At 40.2% G+C, this 21,089-nt stretch overlaps 1 protein-coding gene across 10 annotated transcripts in view; it reads left to right on the top strand.

Annotated features, from left to right (window-relative positions):
• Positions 1–21,089, top strand: part of LOC105488561 (ventricular zone expressed PH domain containing 1) — a 274,214-nt gene that overhangs the window by 73,292 nt on the left and 179,833 nt on the right. For all 10 annotated transcript variants that reach the window (XR_011619845.1, XR_011619848.1, XR_011619849.1 and 7 more), the window contains 2 exons: positions 3,013–3,179; positions 17,560–17,769. Coding sequence is in view for 2 of the 10 variants with exons in the window: in XM_011752748.2 (XP_011751050.1) it covers positions 3,013–3,179; positions 17,560–17,769 (377 nt within the window). In the remaining 8 variants the exon portion in view is untranslated. The remainder of the gene's footprint in view (positions 1–3,012; positions 3,180–17,559; positions 17,770–21,089) is intronic.

Below are 21,089 nucleotides of genomic sequence, written 5' to 3'. Positions count from 1 at the left end.
AGAAATACCATTTGACCCAGCCATCCCATTACTAGGTATATACCCAAAGGATTATAAATCATGCTGCTATAAAGACACATGAACACGTATGTTTATTGCAGCACTATTCACAATAGCAAAGACTTGGAATCAACCCAAATGTCCATCTGTGACAGACTGGATTAAGAAAATGTGGCACATATACACCATGGAATACTATGCAGCCATAAAAAAGGATGAGTTTGTGTCCCTTGTAGGGCACGACTCACAGTTGACTCACAGTTCCACGTGGCTGAGGAGGCGTCAGGAAACTTATGATCCTGTCAGAAAGCAAAGGTGAAACAAGGCACATCTTACATGGCAGCAGGAGAGAGGGAGAGTAAAGGGGAAACTACCACTTTTAAACCATTAGATCTCATGAGAACTCCCTCACTATCATGAAAACAGCATGGATAAAATCACCCTAACGATACAACCTCCTCCCACCAGGACCCTCCCTCGACACGTGAGGATTACAATTCAAGATGAGATTTAGGTGGGGACACGGAGCCAAAGTATATCACTGGTTAAGCCAAGGAAACAAATTCTCTCCTAGAGCCTCCAGGAAGGAACCCAACCCTGGGCACACATTTGATTTTATGTTAGTGAGGCTTACGTCAGACTTCTGAACTACCGAAATATAAGATAATAAATTTGTGTTATTTTAGGCCACTAATTTTGAGATAATTTCTAATGACAGCTATAGAAAATGAATACAACTGCTTCACAAAGAAATTTTGGAACATCTACAAAGTCAACTCCTAGGGACATACCCAGTGCTTTGCCACTTAACTATGTGGTCCAGGGACCATCAGTGTCACCTGAGAGCTGGTTAGAAATTCAGACTCTCAAACCCTACCTCCAACCTGTTGAATCAACATCTGTGTTTTAAAGATATGCCCAGTGACTTCTAAGCACATTAGACTCAGAAACACTACCCTATGAAATATCTCTCATTTTTGCACAGAGACAGTTATTTCAGCATTATTGATTATAGCAACGAATAATAATAACAACATAATGTCTTTCAATCACAGAGTGTATATAAATAAGTTGTTGCATATTTATACATTGGAATAACACATGGCTGTGAGAATAAATGAAGGAGAGCTTCTTGGAGGTATAACTTCTACAAAATGTTGAATAGGAAAAAAATAAGTTGCAAAGGGATATGTAGAGTATGATGGTATTCATATAAAATTTTAAAACATCAAAAACCATACTATAAAATGTTTATTGATACCTATGCATGTAATTAAAGTGTAAAAATACTTATAGAGATCATAAATACTACCTTTAGGATGATGGTTGCCTCTGGGGAGAAAAGGAAACAAATGGGATGAAAAGCAATTATGATATAAGGTTAAGTTTTGACAAATCTGGTTGGTAGGCACACCAATGCTCCTTATATTATTGCCTACAATTGTTTGATGACTTGAACTATTTCATAATTTAAAAGAAGGTATTATTTACTAATGGAATTTATAAGATTTCTGCAAAAGTTCTGCATTTATTTTTGTAATATTTGAATGAAATTCAAGTCAGCTGAAAATGACTAATCTAGGGTTTTTCCCTTCAAGGCTCCCAGGGCCTGTAGTGAGTTTTGTAACAAAATGCCACACAATAGTTTCCTGTCTTAGATGGCAACTACAGTCCCTTTTAACGTGACCATTTTTAGCAGTTGATCAGTATGTCCTCATAACTAAGTTCTATGATCTAATGTGGGCTGTACAAATTGGGTATTGCATTAAAAAAATTCCTGATCTTTTAAGGAGACACTCATAGTAAAATAAACAAAAAACAAAGCAAATTGTTGAAAATTAAATTATTGAAAATAAATACTGGTGAACACAACATTTTAAAGAAAACTGTAAATATTTCCAACAATTTGTATTCTGGAGAACATGATAAAACCTGCTTTAGACTTATTCTATGAACTACATGTGGGGAAAAAAAATCTCATTTTTTATTGTCTCCCAAATTCATTCAGTTTTATCCAGAATCACACTTTCATTAAATTTAGATATTGATATTCTGAAAATCCTGGTCTTCTTTCTTTAATAATTGTCTTTTATATATAGGCATGTTCCTACCATTTAATGAAGGCCCATATATGTGTAATTCATGCTTATTTGATTCTTTCTGTATATGGCTTCTATATACAAAGCCAAATTTAAAGTAAAAGTAAATAGAGTCAAGAAAATTATTGTTCAAGAAATCCCTAGAAACAATTCCCCTGAGACATTTAACTACTTGTGAGGATTTTGAGAAAAAAAATCCATACCATAAAGTGATAAGCAGATGTTGCCCATATGTTGATTGCAGATAAGTTTCTATACCTTATGTAATATATTTCTTGAGATTTTGCCATTATAAATCTAGTTGTCTATACATATCTTTGAGGAAATTATGTGTGACAAACCAGCTGAGGCTAAACTTCCCTTGAAATAGTGCAGAAATTGTGGATTTAAATTTGCATTACTACTTCTTAAACTATTCATAAAATAAGCATAGTTTCTGTATGTGAGTTGACTAAATTATGATTCTGTATCTTCCAGGAATGTGAATTCATCCCTCTGCACTTTTTCTGTTGTTCAGTTTCATTTAGGTCCATGATTATAGCACTGCTTAGCTTTCATTTAAACATCATCTAAATTTTGTTTATCATCAGTAATTCTTTACTGGAACTGTTTCCTTCAAAAGGGTGTGGTCTGATTACTGTCAGAGTTCCTCTATCCCCATGGTGCATTACTCAGGAAAATTTTTCATTAGTTAATGGTGCTGATTATATCATAAAATATTTCCTTTTGTGGAATCAGAGTAAATCACATTTTAATCTCAGAATAAGGTACCACGTTATTTTTAGTTAAAGAATTGGCCATCAGTCTGTGCTATTTAATGTGTAAGTGCCAATATTATTACATTGGTAATAATGTTATTTCTGTTGCTCATGGCTTGATAAAGTCATCATTTCCTTTATTGTTCCCTTAACAGGTAACACCATGTTGTTGAGAGTGTTACCTGCTGTGTATGAAAAGCAGCCTCAGCCAATTAATAGACACCTGACAGAACTCCTGGCCTTGATGTCTCAGCTGGAACAGCCAGAACAGTACCATCTACTACGGCTGTTGCATGTAGCAGCAAAGAAAAAACAACTCGAGGTAAAAAGTACATTGTATATGTCATGGTCCATGCAACCAGGCATGTTTCTTTGTGTGTGAACAGCATATGTGCTTAGGATTTCCTGTCTCATACATTTATACATGTCCATTTTTAAGTGAAAGCACTCATCTACTTATTATATTTGTATAATGAGAAATTGGCTCATGAAATTATGGAGGCTAAGAAGTCCCATCTGTCATCTGCAAGCTAGATGCCAAGGAAAACCAGTGGCATAATTTCAATTCAAGTCTGAAAGCCTGAGAACTGGAGAGCCGATGGCATAAGTTACAGTCTGAGGACAGGAGAGACCAATGTTCCAGCTCACAAAATCAGGCAGAGAGAGTAAATTCTCTCTTCCTCCACCTTTTTGTTCTTTTCAGGCCCTCAGATAATTGGATGAGGCCCACCCATATTGCAGGGGCAATCTGCTTTATTTAGTCAACCCATTAAAATGCTAATCTCATCTGAAATCATCCTCACAGACACATCCAGAAATAACGTTTAATAAAATACTTGGGTGCCCCATGACCCAGTCATGTTGACATATAAAATTAACCATCACAGGCCAAGCATGGTGGCTCATGCCTGTAAGCTCAATATTTTGGGAGGCTGAGGTGGGTGAATCACTTGAGGCCAGTCTGAACAACATGGTGAAACTCTGTCTATACAAAAAATACAAAAATTAGCAGGGCATGGAGGAGGCACCTGTAGTCCTAGCTACTCAGGAGGCTGAGGTGGGAGAATCACCTGAGCCAGGGAAATTGAGGCTACAGTGAGCCAAAATCATGCCACTGCACTCCAGCCTGGGTGACAGAGTGAGACCCTGTCTTAAAAATAAAGACATAAATAAATAAAAATTAAAAATTAAAAAATTAACCATACAGATACAGTAATGAAAAGCAACAAATGGGCCAGGCAGAGTAATGGCTCATGGCTGTAATCCCAGCACTTTGGGAGGCTGAGGCGGGTGGATCAGAAGGTCAGGAGTTCAAGACCAGCCTGGCCAAGATGGTGAAACCCTGTCTCTATTAAAAATACAAAAATTAGACTGAGTGCAGTAGCTCATGCCTGTAATCCCAGCACTTTGGGAGGCTGAGGCAGGCAGATCACGAGGTCAGGAGTTCAACCAACATGACCAACATGGTGAAACCCTGTCTCTACTAAAAATACAAAAACTAGCTGGGCATGGTGGTGCATGCCTGTTATTCCAGCTAGTCAGGAGGCTGAAGCAGGAGAATCACTTGAACTCAGGAGGCAGAAGTTGCACTGAGCCAAGGTTGCACCACTGCACTCCAGCCTGGGCAACAGAGCAAGACTCTGTCTCAAAAAAATAAAAAATATAAAGAAGAATTAGCCCGGCGTGGTGGCAGGAGCCTGTAATCCCAGCTACTCCGGAGGCTGAGGCAGGAGAATCGCTTGAAACCAGGTGGCAGAGGTTGCAGTGAGCTGAGATCGAGCCACTGAACTCCAGCCTGGGTGATACAGTGAGACTCTGTCTTTAAAAACACAAAACAAACAAACAAAAAAAAGGCAAGAGATGTGCGAATCTGTAGCTATTGTAGAATGGCGTTAAAGAAAGTTTAATGTCATCATGCAGTTCTAGGAATCTGTAGTTTCTCAGGTAAAACCAAGAGAAAGAACTATACTTAACTTTATTTGTGAATTAATCAGCCTATAGTGAGAGCAAAGGTTCATTTCTCAGATAGCAAATCAGTTATTGTTCTTTGGATTCAAGTAGAATATTGTAACAATTAGGATGCTTATGATTATCAGTAATAGAACACCCAAACCACAATAGTTTCATCAATGATAGGAATTTATAGCTAATGTGATGGGAAAAAAAATTAGATGAGGTTTGGTTCAAAAATAATATGAACAAACAATTTCTCTATTTTGATTTCTCAGATTTGACTTCTAGGCTTCCATTTTCCACAGGCTTTCTCCTTGTCATCTCCAAATAGGTGCTAGGGGCTCTCTTGGCACTATGCTTCTCCTACATCTATCACTGCCACCAGCAGCCAACAGAAGTCTTGATATTCTGTCTGTTTAGGATACATGCTCTACCTCTAGAGCTTCTCTTGAACTGGAGGATACACAGACAGAAACTAGAGGCTGCCAGGAAGAGGGAATTCGAAATGGATTTTGGAGAGTACCAATGTGTTATTCCGTTTTCATGCTGCTGATAAAGACACACCCAAGACTGGGAAGAAAAGAGATTTAATTCGACTTACAGTTCCACATGGCTGGGGAGGCCTCAGAATCATGGCAGGAGACAAAAAGCACTCCTTACATGGTGTCAGGAAGAGAAAATGAGAAACCCCATGCAAAAGCAGACAACCCTGATAAAACCTTCAGATCTCATGAGACTTATTCACTACCAGGAGAACAGTATGGGGGAAACCACCCCCATAATTCAAATTATCTTCCACTGCATCCCTCCCACAACATTTGGGCATCATGGGAGTACAATTCAAGATGAGATTTTGGTGGGGACACTGAGCCAAACCATAACACTACATCCCTGGCCCATCCAAATCTCATTTCCTCACATTTCAAAACCAACCATGCCTTCCCAGCAGTCCCCCAAAGTCTTAACTCATTTCAGCATTAACACAGTCCAAAATCCACAGTCCAAAATCTCATCTAAGATAAGGCAAGTGCCTTCTGCCTATGAGCCTGTAAAATCAAAAGCAAGTTACATTGGATAAATACAACTGTTCCAAATGGGAGAAATTGGTCAAAGCCAGGGGCTACAGGTCCCATGCAAGTCTGAAATCTGCAGGGCACTCAAATATTAAAGCTCCGAAGTGACCTCCATTGACTCCATGTCTCGCATCTGAGTCACACCAATGCAGGGGTTCTTCGGCAGCTCCACCCCTGTGACTTTTCAGGGTACAGCCTCCCTCCTGGCTGCTTTCACAGGCTGGTGCCCCAGTAGGGACTCTGTGTGGAGGCTCTGACCCCACATTTCCCTTCTGCACTGACTTAGGAAAGGTTCTCCATGAGAGCCCTGCCCCTGAAGCAAACTTTTGTCTGGACATCCAGGCATTTCCATACAGCCTCTGAAATCTAGGCAGAGGTTCCCAAACCTCAATTCTTGACTTTTGTGCACCTGCAGGCTCAACACCTCATGGAAGTTGTCAAGGCTTGGGGTTTGCACCCTCTGAAGTCATGGCCCGAGCTGTACTTTGGCCCCTTTCAGTCACAGTGGGAGTGTTTAGGACACAGGGCACCAAGTCCCTAGACTGCTCACAGCATGGGGGCCCTGGGCCTTGCCCATGAAACCATTTTTTCCTCCTAGGTCTCTGGGCCTGTGATAGGAGGGGCTGCCATGAAGACCTCTGACATGCCTTGGACACATTTTCCCCATTGTCTTGGGGATTAACATTTGGCTCCTTGTTACTTATGCAAATTTCTGCAGCCAGCTTGAATTTCTCCTCAGAAAATGGGTTTTTCTTTTCTATCACATTGTCAGGCTGCAAATTTTCCAAACTTTTATGCTCTACTTCCCTTATAAAACTGAATGTCTTTAACAGCACCCAAGTCACCTCTTGAATGCTTTGCTGCTTAGAAACTTATTTGCCAGATACCCTAAATCATCTCTCTCAAGTTCAAAGTTCCAGAAACCCCTAGGGCAGGGGCAAAATGCTACCAGTCTTTTTGCTAAAACGTAACAAGCATCACCTTTGCTGTAGTTTCCAACAAGTTTCTCATCTCCATCTGAGACCACCTCAGCCTGGACCTTATTGTCTATATCCCTTTCAGTGTTTTGGTCAAAGCTGTTCAACAAGTCTCTAGGAAGTTCCAAATTTTCCCACATTTTCCTGTTTTCTTCTGAACCCTCCAAACTGTTCCAACTGCTGCCTGTTACCCAGTTTCGAAGTCATGTCCAAGTTTTCAGGTGTCTTTTCAGCAACGCCCCACTCTACTGGTACCAATTTACTGTATTAGTCAGTTTTCATGCTGCTGATAAAGACATACCCAAGACTGGGAAGAAAAAGAGGTTTAATTCGACTTACAGTTCCACATGGCTGGGAAGGCCTCAGAATCATGGTGGGAGGCAAAAGGCATTTCTTACATGGTGGCAGTAAGAGAAAATGAAGCCTCTCATTTTCGGATACCCCTGATAAAACCATCAGATCTCATGAGACTTATTCTCTACCATGAAAAACGTTTGGGGGAAACTGCCCCCATTATTCAAATTATCTCCTACTAGGTCCCTCCCACAACATGTGGAACTTATGGGAGTACAATTCAAGATGAGATTTGGGTGAGGACACAGAGCCAAACCATATCAACCAACATGTGTGCCCAGTAAATATGAATGGTTAGCCCAAGGTTATTCAATTATGGTTGTCCCATTTCTTTATAATTTCACTATCCACCACTTGAAAAAAAATCAATGCTAAAGTGAAGACTGGAACATTTGTATTCAGCATCCAAATTATTCAAAGAAAAGCAAGAAAGAATAGTTGTATGCATAATTAGCCACAATAGACTGCAAGCTCCTTTGACAAGAAATGATTTCTTCTTTCCTCTGTATCTTAGACTTTTCCACAGTATCTGATAGTGCTCAATAAATATTCATAGAACCAAACTGAGAACAAAGATAGAACCAAATTAAACAAGGTGATAAATGCTTTGCAAATGGCATAAACAGAGAGAGGGGGTAATGAATTCTATTTTAGGGGGAAATAGATGCCATGAAGCCCCACAAAGGGAGTGACATCAGAGCCATACCCTGAAAAATGCATACTTTTATGTGGATGATTCAGAGCTGGGAATCTTGGATATTGGAGAGCAGAATTCACAGGAAGCTTCAGGAGATGAGACCAACAAGGATGACCAATGCCTGGGCCTCAATCCCAGGGGTTTTGGTTCAGTAGGTTCATTAGACACAATTGGGGACTCAACTGTGTCTTTTTTACAAGTACCCATATGGTGCTGCTGCTGTTGCTTCAAGGGACCACACTTTGAGTAGCAAGGCTAGAGCTCAGGCAGAGGACTGGGGAGTTCTATGTTATTGGTATGCACTGTCCCTGTTGCCCCTAGAGCAATATGTCATTTTTGCAAGACTGTTTCTTTTGGTGCACGATAAACTCCTTAAGGTACATAGGACTCTTATCTACATAGTCATATGCACTCCCTAGTGTAGTGCTGGGTCACATAGTATGATGTGAATACAAAGTTATTGAATTAAGAAATGAACAAATTAACAAGAGACAAAAAGAGTGAAGACATGAAGAACCAGGAAAATTCATGCTGTGAAAGGGGAAAAAGTGGCTCAACAGGGTCAAGGTCTAGAGAAGTAAAAAAGACAAGAGGCAGGCATTGACCTTGGATTTGGCAATTGGGGCTCATCAGTTGTATCTTTTTTACAAAAGGCAGCATTTGTGAGGTGGAGTGGGAGAAGTCAGTCATTTATTGTGGATTGCATGTGGAAGGGAAGGTTAGGAAAGGACCATATGAGTATGGACTGCCAATTCAGGAAGTTTAGAAGAAACAAGGAGGGTTAAAGACACAATAAGAATAAGGGATTGAAGATGCGAGAGGAAATAGGAGACAGAACAAGGTGCTGGAGGAAGATGGGGAATGTATTCCAGAGCACAAGTGAGAGAACCAATTTTGGAAAGGACTGAGGACAGAAAGGATGAGCAAAACTGCCATAGAGTTTGGGTTGAGGAGTGGAGTTGAAGGATTATTGGATCACCTAGAACAGAGGTCTCCAACTGGGGAAATAACTGGGCAGCTTCCACTTCCACTGTAGAGAAGGCTAACAGAGGAGGAGTTTTCTCAGTGCTGGTCCCAGCAGGCAGGGGAGGGTGGACAATAGCACTAATAGTGACTGAGCTCATACCATGTACCAGGCACTATGTAGGTGTATCACAGACGTCTCATTTATTTCCCACAACAAGCTTTTTATTTTATAAATAGAGAAGCCAAAGTTTGGAGAGGTTATTAAGAACAGTGGTGGTACCAAAGGGTGACTTGGTGGCTGAGGTGGCTTTTCACATGCACTTCATCTTTATCAGCCTTTCAACTTTCATGTCCCCCACTGACCATCAGAGTCATACTACCTTCCCTAAAACCATCCTAAAACCATCTGGGCCTCACACTAGCTAGGTCACTTTCCCAAAGCCAGATAGATCAGGCCAAGCTGCAATACAAACCCAGTCTAATTCCAACCAATGAAATCTTTTGACCTCAACACACTAAAGAATCAAGGCTGTAAGGCTGTGGCTTGTGAAGCAAATGAAAGTTCCAGAAGATACAGGAGAAGGTGAGGAAGAGAGGGCAGTTGGAGCGTGGCTAGACAAGAGAAGGAGAGTAAACAAAAGGAGAGGGTGAACTCATGTTCTGCTAGGTATTGTGGGTGCTGCATGTGGATCCCAGAACAAAGAGGCCAGGGTTTAGGGAGCACCTAGAGTGATGTGGATGGACCCCACCAATACCGGGATCCTACCTGGGGAGAAGAAGTTGTAATGGCAGGGGGGATTGTGGAGTCCCATTTCCTGTCAGCCCTACCTTCATGGCAAAGCGGCCTCTTCACTTGCCTCCCTCAGCTCTTCATGCTCTGTTCCTGCTGCCAGCACCCCTAGAACTAGAGTGCACCCTTGATTTCAAAGGGTCTGTCACCACAGGTGGTACAATACAGAAACCACCTGATTCACCTTCTCTCTCACCCCTTCCTTAATTAGACAGTGAGCAAGGGAGATGGAAGGATATGTGGAGAAATGGTTTACTGAGAAGGGAAATAAGTGGCGACAACCAGAAATTTAGACTGAAGCTTTCAAGTTAAGCCTAATTCATTTCAGGCAAAAGAGGAAGCTAAATAAGGAGACTTTGACTTCATGAAACTGGAATTCAAGTAAAGCTTCTGTTCCTGCATTAAAGCATTCCTGATGCTGTGTAACTTGGAGGTAAACTGAGTGGGCTCCCTAGGGAAGGCAATGTGCAGGGATGTTTCATGTGTCCCAAATGCCCTTCTCACTACTCACCCTCTGTGACCTGGGATAACATGGTTTTCCAGGGCTGGAGGATCAACAGTTGGCCCTTGAAAAAAAATTTCTCTACATAAAGCTGACTAGTCCATGAGACTGTGACGGTAGCCTCGCCTCAACATCCACGTATCTGTGAGCTCCAGGATGTGGCTAACTGAGTAGGTGGGTCCCCTTCCTCCATCATTGCCCTCTGGGCATCCTACTTTTCAGGACACTATCCTTGTCAGATGGGAGGAGGCAATTCCTGGCTAGTAATTTATACCTGGTACCTCCAGAGAATTCTCAGGATCCATTTACGGAAAAAGGCTGGATGGTCAGTTTTCCGAGTGGCCTTTGTGAGAATCAAGTCTGTAATCTTGGCTGCTGTAAACCATGCTGTAGTCTAGCCAATGAAAGGAACAGAGTTTAGTTACACATATAAGCACATCTGTTGTTATCCCTGGGACATTAGCTTCTAGCCCCAAGCACACAGCAATGAGTGGCAGGAAGTGGCAAGGGCAGTCTTCCGGTGATGAATGTTCAGACACAGAGGAGCTGCTTTTGTGATGTGTTCCCTAGAGGAGAGAATTATTTTCTAGGATTTTCACACAACAATGTAGAGCATTTCTATTCACACACCTAACCGAGGCCAACAATACTCAGGGTCACTTTTGGTATTTATTTAAAATAAGAAGTCATTTACAGAATGTTAAGAAGATGGAGTGCTGGAATATATAGACTGTTCTGAAATTTAGAGCAGAACTATAGTTTTTGGAATATATAATATATTTCAGTACGGTGGGAATTAGTAAATAAAAAGAATGGCAGTCATTTTGTAGATTTCTAGAGATTAGTAGATTCTTAATGCTAGCCAAAGTAATTACAAGATAAAACTGGGCATGAAGACTAATTGAAGAGAAAGTGTGTGCCAACACACATGTGTGTGCATAATTGCTCTTTTTTTTTTCTCCTTCAACTTTTAAGTTCTGGGGTACATGGGCAGGATGTGCAGGTCTATTACACAGGTAAATGTGTGCCATGGTGGTTTGCTGCACAGATCAACCCATCACCTGGTTATTAAGCCAAGCACGCATTAGCTATTCTACCTGATTCTCTCCCTCCCCCCTAGCCTCCCAACAGGCCCCAGTGTGTGTTGTTCCACCCTTCCCACATCATATGCTTGTATTCTTATCGTTCACCTCCCACTTATAAATGAGAATATGTGGTGTTTGGTTTTCTGTTTCTGCATTAGTTTGCTGAGTATAGTGGTTTCCAGCTCCATCCATGTCCCTGCAAAGGACATGATCTTGTTCCTTTTTATGACTGCATAGTAGTCCATGGTATATATGTGCCACATTTTCTTTATCCAGTCTATCATTGATGGGTACTTGGGTTGACCCCATGTCTTTGGTATTGCAAATGGTGCTGCAATGAACATATGCATGCATGTATCTTTATAATAGAATGATTTATATTCCTTTGGGTATATACGCACTAATGAGATTGCTGGGTCAAATGCTATTTCTGGTTCTGGGTCTTTGAAGAATCACCACATTATCTTCCAAAATGGTTGAACTAATTTACATTCCCACCAATAGTGTAAAAATGTTCCATTTTCTCCACAACCTCGCCAGCATTTATTTCTTCTTGACTTTTTAGTAACTGCTATCCTGACTGGCATGGGACAGTATCTCATTGTGGTTTTGATTTGAATTTCTCTAATGATCAGCGATGTTGAGCTTTTTTTCATGTTTGTTGACCACAAGAATGTCTTCTTTTGAGAAATGGCTGTTCACATTCTTTGCCCACTTTTTAATTGGGTTGTTTGTTTTTTTTCTTGCAAATTTGTTTAAGTTCCTTGTAGATTCTGGATATTAGACCTTTATCAGATTGATAGATTGCAAAAATCTTCTCCCATTCTATAGATTTTCTGTTCACTCTAATGATAGCTTCTTTTGCTGTGCAGAAGCTCTTTAATTAGATCCCATTTGTCAATTTTTGCTTCTCTTGCAATTGCTTTTGATGTTTTCATCATGAATCTTTGCCTGTGCCTATGTCCTGAATAGTATTGCCTCGATTTTCTTCTAGAGTTTTGATCATTTGGGGTTTTACATTTAAGTCTTTAATCCATCTTGAGTTAATTTTTGTATAAGGTGTAAGGAACGGGTCCTGTTTCAGTTTTCTGCATATGGTTGGTCACTTCTCCCAGCACAGTTTATTGAATAGAAAATCCTTTCCCCTTGCTTGTTTTTGTCAGGTTTGTTGAAGATCAAATGATTGTAAATGTGCAGTCTTATTTCTGAGATCTCTATTCTGTTCCATTGGTCTGTGTGTCTGTTTTTGTACCAGTACTCTGCTGTTTTGGTTACTGCAGGCTTGCAGTTTAGTATGAAGTTGGGTAGTATAATGCCTCCAGTTTTATTCTTTTTGCTTAGGATTGTCTTGGCTATTTAGGCTCTTCCTTGGTTCCAAATGAATTTTAAAGTAGTTTTTTCTAATTCTGTGAAGGTCAGTGGTAGTTTAATAAGAATAGCATTGAATCTGTAAATTGCTTTGGGCAGTATGGCCATTTTCACAATATTGATTCTTCCTATCCATGACCATGGAATGTTTTTCCATTTGTTTGTGTCCTCTCTGATTTTCTTGAGCAGTGGTTTGTAGCACTCCTTGAAGAGGTCCTTCACTTCTCTTGTTAGCTGTATTCCAAGGTATTTTATTCTCTTTGTAGCAATTGTGAATGGGAATTTATTCATGATTTGGCTCTTTGCTTGCCTGCTGTTGGTATATAGGAATGCTAGTGATTTTTGCATATTGATTTTGTATCCTGAGACTTTAATTGCTCAAAAAATTTATTCTTTACATAAGATTTGAAATGTTATTGCTGTAAATTAAGTTATGGCACTGTCTTCAGATGGCCATATCCTCAAGGTGTACATGGTCTGGGAGATGTATTCATAAAACTTCAATGACAAAATGCCAAACTCGTAAATAGACTGCTGTGGGAGCATGGAAGAGGAAGTGACTAATTCTACCCAGGAAAAACCAGGGAATTCAGGGCTGAGGCCCTATGCTGGGCTACTTGGTTTAGAGCATTCTGTTTGGGCCCTCCTTTACTTGCACCCCCAGTTCCCACCCACTCTTTTGCCCACTAAACTCAGTTCAGGTAACTGAGACCTTGGAATTCCTTTCCCAGGTATCTCAAACCTGCTTCCAGGATTTGTGAATACTTGGTCCTTGGGTCTGTTCTCCTGAGAACAAGCCATGCCAACAGTTGACCCCATATTCTTGAGAGGTGGCCTAGAAGAGCTTGCATGTGTGGACTGGGGTGTTCACATGCAGGGCAAAGCCGGGGTGGAAATAGAAGAGAAGGTATGGGACAAGGAATGGGGACTGGGAGACATCTCTGCTTATTTTCCTCCAGAGGTCAAACGTTCTAAATTCAAATCAAGTGTCACAGATTGTTAGAAAGGCACATTTGTCAGGGAGGAGGATAGAACATTTTATATAGTGGCTGAGTATTTGTGATGTGAAGGACTCTGCTTGTACCCTAGTGTCAGGTCCTGCATGTGTTAGGGTGGGTGGAGAGAAGATTTCCCAGAAGTAGAGATTTGAGATCGAATTTGAAAGTACAAGATTTCTCTGTGTTCAAGCCACTGTGGGTGATCAGTGCCATGTAACTGGGTCATAGGGGAAGAGTCTGCAGATAGGCCCATCAAAAAAGACACCGGAGTCTGGAATACCATGGCTCTGGAATTTTGTCCATGGGCCATGAGAAAATTTTGAAAGTCTCTAAGAGAAACCTGAGGTGATCAGATCGGAGTTTGAGGGCTATGAGTCTGGTGGCAGTGAGGAGCCTGAACAGAAGGGAGAGAGATTTGAGGCAACAAGGCCAGTTTGGTAGCTTTTTCAGCTGTCCATGGTTTACAGCCTGAACAAAGTCCATGTCAGCTTGCTCTCTGCAGCCAGAATCTTATTCTTAGTGGCTACTTGGCTCTCATTGAAGCCCACCATTCCCTGCATCAGGCAGGCAGCTCTCAATGAGGAAGCACTGAAGACACCAGCCTAAGGAAATGCCCTATGTTTGGAAAATAAAATTCCTTCTAATCCAAGAATAATCTATCTAAAACCCAAAGCAGACTTGTCTCTCATGTGTGGATAAACTTCAAGAAATATCTATCTTTTCTATCATCGTAACAAACTTTAGGCTATTCGGAATTCAGAGTAAAAAATATCAACTTTTGTTGAATTTGTAAAATTGTTATTATTTAATTTACATTGTTCAGGGCTTCTCTTCCCTTGCTCTTTCTGTGGATTCAACTATGCCCAAGTGTATGTATTTGCCTTGAGCATCTTTCTTTCTCTTTCTGTCTTCTTTCTTTTCTTTTCTTTCTTTCTTTCCTTCTTTCTTTCTTTCTTTTTCTTCCGTCCCTCCTTCTATCCTTCCTTTCCTTTCTTCCTTCCTTCCTCTCTTCCTTCCTCCCTTTCTTTCTTTCTTTCTTTCTTTCTTTTTCTTTCTTTCTTTCTTTCTTTCTTTCCTTCCTTCCTTCCTTCCTTCCTTCCTTCCTTCCTTCCTTCCTTCCTTCCTTCCTTCCTTCCTTCCTTCCTTCTTTCTTTCTTTCTTTCTTTCTTTCTTTCTTTCTTTCTTTCTTTCTTTCTTTCTTTCTTTCTTTCTTTCTTTCTTTCTTTCTTTCTTCTTTCCTCTCTCTTCCTTCCTTCCTTCACTTCTTCTTTTTCTTTCCTTCTTAATTGTTCTTTATGGGACAACAGCTAAAACCCATGCTGTGTAGCTTGGGACGTATTGCTGAAGTTTAAATTTTAAAGTAAAAGTGGCATGAGAGAAGCACATGTCACAAAGACCTTGGTGTTCAGGAAACAGGACCTGAAGAGTAAGGACTGGGAAATGAAACTTTATAGAATGGGGCAGGAAATGTGCAAGCATTTTTCATTGCTAAAAACATGAGGTTAAGTATGTTGCCCTGACCTGGAGCAGCTGGCTGACACTTCTGCCATATATGCCAGGGACCTTGCATGGCTTCTCCTGAAGAACATACAATTGCTTCCTAATGCACAGGCAGCATTTCTAGAACTGTGCATTCGTATATGCTATTTACCAGAATCTAGCCCTATTCTTTCCTCCAAAAGTACTGGATATGAATCTGAAGTTTAAATCTCTATATAGGATAATTTTAATTATCTAGAAACTTTCTTCTTTTATGTTCTTGTTAATTGTTTTGTAGTAATACATGACAGTATATGTTTAAACATTGTGTACAACTCTTTACTATGGGGTGAGGGAGATGTTTTATTCAGATGTCACTCTATACAAATTAGATTTATCTTCCTTTGATTTGTTGCTCAAAAACTTATTAACTCACCTTCCGGATAAGCTCTGTGTAAGGCATTAGGTGTCCAATGGTGTACAAGATAGGGATGATGCTTAACCTTGTGGAGCTTTCAATCCAGCCTGAAAGGCGTCTAGAGCAGCAGTAAGAAGGAATCATGTGAAGGACCTGCTCAGGGCCATTTAGGGTACAGTGGGAGCTTCCACAAGGGCACTATAGCCTGAGAAGGAAGAAGAGAGGAGTTGAGGGAGGTTTCTTAAGGAAATAATAGTTCATCTGAGGCCTCAAGAATGATCAGGAGCTACTCAAGCAAAATAGGGGCAACATGAATTCCAGGCAGAACAGATCACATGAGTAAAATCCAAGATGCAAAAGAAAATTTCTCAAGTTAAGAATTTTTAAAAATAATTCATCATAGTTGATGTGCGATAGGTAGTGGAATCTGGACTGGGGAAGGTGGACCAAGTGGACAAGGGACTGAATGTGGGAAGATGGATAGGAGTCAGGTATGAAAAAAAGGGCAAGTGACCGTAGGGTTTTAAGGCAGGAAAAAACACCACTGTGGCTAAATCTGAGAAGAGATTGGATGGGCAAGACTGAGGGCAGGGAGACCTGTTAGGAGGCTGTTGGAATAACCCATGTGTGGGATGCCTGGGTCAGGGATCTCAGCTCCATGTCCCCCTGAGAGAGACCTTCCCTGACCCTTTGCCTCAATTAGGGCCCTGGGACAGTCTCTCACAGAGCCCTACATTTTCCCTACATGGGATTTATTAAAATTATAATTGTTCATTTCTGATGTGATTATTTCTTTTACTGAATGTCTCCTTTACTAAACAGTGAATCTTGTCAGACTTATTGCTGTCCCCATCACCTACAGCTTGCAAATAGGAAGGACTCAGTCAGTATTTGTGAAAGAGTGAATGAATGGATGAATATAAAAAGAAAGGAGTGGACAAATCTGTGGGATTCTTGGGTATTGGAATCAACAGGACTTGGTGATTGCTTGGAAAATAGCTGCTGGTAAGGGAGAAACAGTTTCTAGTTTGAGTAGCCAGGTGGATAATGGTGTAATTTATAGGAAAAGGAGGCACTTAGAGCCAGAAGAGGTGGTGGGAGAAGCAGGTTTTTGGTAGGGGGTGGATTATGAGTTCAACTTTGGGCAGATGGTGCTGTGTATCAGATTTGGTTTTAATACTGGAAGCTACATTTAAAGTCTACCCTACTCAAAAAATGACAAATCAATAAAGTAAATCAAACACAAACAAAAGAAACAAATAAAGCAGAAATATGGATGGGCAAATCTGTTTCACTTTCGTTGTTCAGCTTCCCACAAGTTTCCCTTTCTAATTCTTCTATTTTAGCAAACAAAACAATTCATTACATTATCAGTATGTGACATATTAACATAGAGTCTTTATTCCACCAAAGAGTTCCATTTTCTTGGATAAATTTCACCTTTACATTCATATAAGCATTAAGAGTCAAGAAAAAAAATTAAGATATGAGACTATGGTATAAATCATTTTGCTTTAATAATTTTATCTTATTATTACATTTTTGTGATCAAAATGGAAAATTGAAGAAAATGTGGGAGATCTTTTCTGCTTTCATATTTTTATTTATTAAACATTTCTAAACTGGATTTCTCCATTTTGAAGGCTTTGATTAAAGTCAACAAGGATCTCCTACCTACTTAAATTGTCCTTTAAATTGCAGCTTTCATGGTGGTTGGAGGAAATGTACCATTCCCAATGAGGAAATAACACATCGAAACTTGACTTATGAATAGCAACACTGAAGCATTATTTTAAACTTCACTCTTCAACAGTAAGGCACAGATTAAAAGAAAAAGGAACTAAAGGCTCTGAAGATTTTATTGTAAATTTTAAATTCTAAACTTGGGAGATTTGCCTGAGTACCAATGAGGTTAATAATCCCAGAATGTGTTGAGTTCAGGTTTAATACAAAAAAATTTTGCTTTCAAAATTAATTGCAATTTAATTAACTTTTCTTTTTCCTTCTTCTTTCTTCCCTCCTCCTCCCCTCTCTCTTTATAGGTAGTTCAGAAGTGTATTCCTTTCCTAATTGGGCATTTGAAGGATTCAACCCATAATGACATCATCCTAAACATCCTAATAGAGATAGCAGGCTATGAGCCAGTGGCTTTGAATGGTTTTCTTCCAATGCTGAAAGAGATTGGTGAGAGATTCCCCTACCTCATTGGACAGATGGCAAGGATTTATGGAACTGTTGGGCATGTGGATGAAGTAAGTTTGGTTTTTTTCTCTCCATTCCCCTGAATTGCACTGGCGCTTAATCCAACCTATTTAATCTATTGGAGCTCTATGACATACAAATATTTCCTGGGATTTCTGGGAGTTCCAATTTATCTTTCAATCCTTTTACATGGGCAATGGCCTGTGAGTCAAGTAGCAGGGTTATGTGGAAGGTTTAGGAAGTGAGTATTTTATTACTGCTGTGTCACCTGAAGAAGGAGGGTTAAAATGGAGAGAGCACCAAAAGATTCAAGACCACTTTGCAGTAACAACAACCAATAAAAGAGCTGTATCTCATTTCAGGTTGCAATTTCTCTTAACCCAGGAGACCATCAGTAAGCACAGAATTAGATTTCATAGACTACCCTTTAATGAGAGCCTGTAGCTATCATGTCAATAAGTGCCTGGGTTCAGAATGTTTTCAGTCCTCTGACTGATGTTATTTGGGAGAGTGAAATAAACGTTTGTGGATGTTTAAAAGTACTAAGCTAAATATTTGCATAATGGCATCTTTCAGTAGGGACAACAGGATGCCATCAGAGTTTATGGGGATTAAGCAATTAAGAAAGTTTTCAGAAATTCAGGTTTCAAAGACATGCATGTCTCTCTGATGATTTTATGTTGGGATTTAGGATTTTTATATTTTAAAATAAAAACAAATCTATAATTGACTGAGAGCTTTTCCTTGAACCTATGTATATATAATATAATTAGCTATTCAATAAATATAAAATTGTCCAACTTTTAAAAGGAATTTCATAGTTCATTAAGTTCAATCCCTTGATTCTGCATAAGATAAAATTTAAAACCAGAAACGTTATGTGACTTACCCAGACTCAGACTGAGTTAGTAACCCAGTTAGAATTAGATCTTTGGTATCTTCAGCGTCATTTTGGAATTTTGTCTTAAAACGCATCTTTGGTGCTGTTTGATTATATTTCTTCTCAGAGTTATAGTGAACCACTTGAGACCTGCCTGGCTTCCTCCTGGTCGAGGCTCTTTCTCCTCTAGCTTTCCAGAGGAGGGCAGGAGAACTGAGTTCCCAAGCCTGCACCTGTCAACGTGAGGATGGATCTTGAAAGGGGATTTCTCTGGTGTAGATGTACTCTTAGTATAATCCCTTTCTGTGCACTGCTGTTGGGAATGTCTCGCCACACTCTGCCTTCTGTTAATGCTTTCCCCTGCCCATCACCTTTTCTGCCAAGAGAACCCACTGGTATGCCCGAGTGTTATTAGGCCAGCTTTGCCTGACAGCTGTTTAACTGAATCTGCTGACCTTGCAGATCTTTGCAAGGACCAAAAAGTTCAACCTCTGAGGTGTGAGGCCCTGGAATCTTTAAAAAGTAAAGTCTTTCTGCATTTTCATGGTAATTCGTTTTGTCAGAAATTAATGTATAGTAATGCACATTGGTGTTGACTAAACTCCCATGGAAAATGTAATCTGTGAAAAACAAAAAACAGTAGCCACATGCAGTCTAACCACATGCAAATTATGTCAATGTCAGTTTGTCTGAACGAAGGCTGTATCCATCTATTCTTGCACTGCTATAAAGAAATAGCTGGGACTGGGTAATTTATAAAGAAAAGAGGCTTAATTGGCTTGCACTTCCAAAGGCTGCAACAGGAAGCATGATGCTGGCATCTGCTCAGCTTTTGGGGAGGCCTCAGGAAAACCTACAATCGTGGTGGAAGGCAGAGGGGAAGAAGGCACCTCATGGCCAGAGCAGGAGGAAGAGAGAGTGGGGAGGTGCTGCGCCAGATCTCATGAGCACTCACTCACTCTCATGAGAGCAGCAGCGAGGGGGAAATCCACCCCTGTGATCCAGTCACCTCCCACCAGGCCTCACCTCCAACATTGAGTATTACAATTCGACATGAGATTTGGGTGCAACACAGATCCAAACCATATCAAAGGCTAACCTGAAAGAGAACAGTTCATTTGGTGACATTTGTGTGACTGTCAGTGGGTACTAGGAGAAGGAGAGGTGGGTCTAAATAACTTGAGGAATAAATTATTTCAGAATTCAAATTTGTTTGCTTTTTTCCCCAAAACAAACAAATCTTTCTGGTGGTTCTGTTTCACCCCCCACCCCAGACCCACAGCAGAGAACAGTTGTAGATCAGATAGTTACCAAGTGTATCTGGATATCAGGGTTATGTGAGGAGCTTTAAAATAATGTCAGTCTTGGACCCCATAGAATGCCTACTAAGTCATAATCTCCTGAAAAGAGAACCAGAAGTCTGGATTTACGGGAACCTCTGTCAGGGTAATTCTGATGCAGCTATTTGTGGATCAGTATTTGGGAACTCCAGACAGAGAATATTTAAAGTGCTTTCTCTGTTGGATTTAGAATCAGGCCTTGCCCATCACCCATCATCCTGCCCTCCTCTAGCAAGCCATTGCTAATCAATTTAATAATTTTCTAGACTATTGATATAGCAGCTTAGAGTAGGCTTGGCTAAGAGTAACACAAAAATCCAAAACCACAGTAACTTAAACAAAGATAGATATCTGATTGTCTTACACTTAAAGAAATCTAGAAGGCAATCTCTCTAGAGTGCCATGTTTCAGAGACTCAGGCTCCTTCTACCTTATTGCTCTACCATTCCTGAGTGCACCAGAAAGCAATAGCTTCTGTGTCATGGTCCAAGATGACACTGTCTCCACCCATCACATCAGTCTTTCAGCCAGCAGGAAGGGGGAAGGGGAGAAGGAATCTTCCAAGCTGTCAAACACAACCTTTTGTTTACAATCCATTAGCTAAATAGAATAAAGCTGAATATGACCATATGTAGCTGCAAGGGAGACTGGAGCGTGTTGCCTGGTTTTGGGTGGCCCCATGCCCAGTTAAACAGGGGGAAAAGACAGAAAGAATGATGAAAAACAAAAAACTGTTGCTGTTGCAGGTGGTCAGTTCATTTCACATCCGTAAAAATTAGCAGCTTTACACTGGATTGCCTCCTTTATGGTCTGATATTATTTGATTCCATTATTTCGTTTTGTTTAGTCTAATAAAATTACCTATAAATGTCAGGCAGGCTCCTTTGCTCAGAAATAATGCTCTTTCTTGATTATGTGTAATGCCTGAAATATTACTGTAAGAAAGTTCTTTTAGCTGTAAGGAATGCTAAAGTTCAGATGTCCCAAGAATAAGTGTAGTAATCTAAGCAGCTAGTAACAGTGTAATTTGAGTAAATTTGTCTAATTTTCTAAATAAAACCTTGTGGAGCAATATTTCTAAAAACCAAAAACAATAGGCAAGATATGCACGTATGTATATCTCTACCCAGCCTCTTTCCAAAATGAAACA

The sequence above is a fragment of the Macaca nemestrina genome, chromosome 2 (genome assembly GCF_043159975.1).
Source record: "Macaca nemestrina isolate mMacNem1 chromosome 2, mMacNem.hap1, whole genome shotgun sequence".
Lineage (NCBI taxonomy): Eukaryota > Metazoa > Chordata > Mammalia > Primates > Cercopithecidae > Macaca > Macaca nemestrina.
The sequence above is the reverse complement of the archived record's forward strand: the minus strand, read 5'-3'. Positions and strand labels throughout refer to the sequence as shown.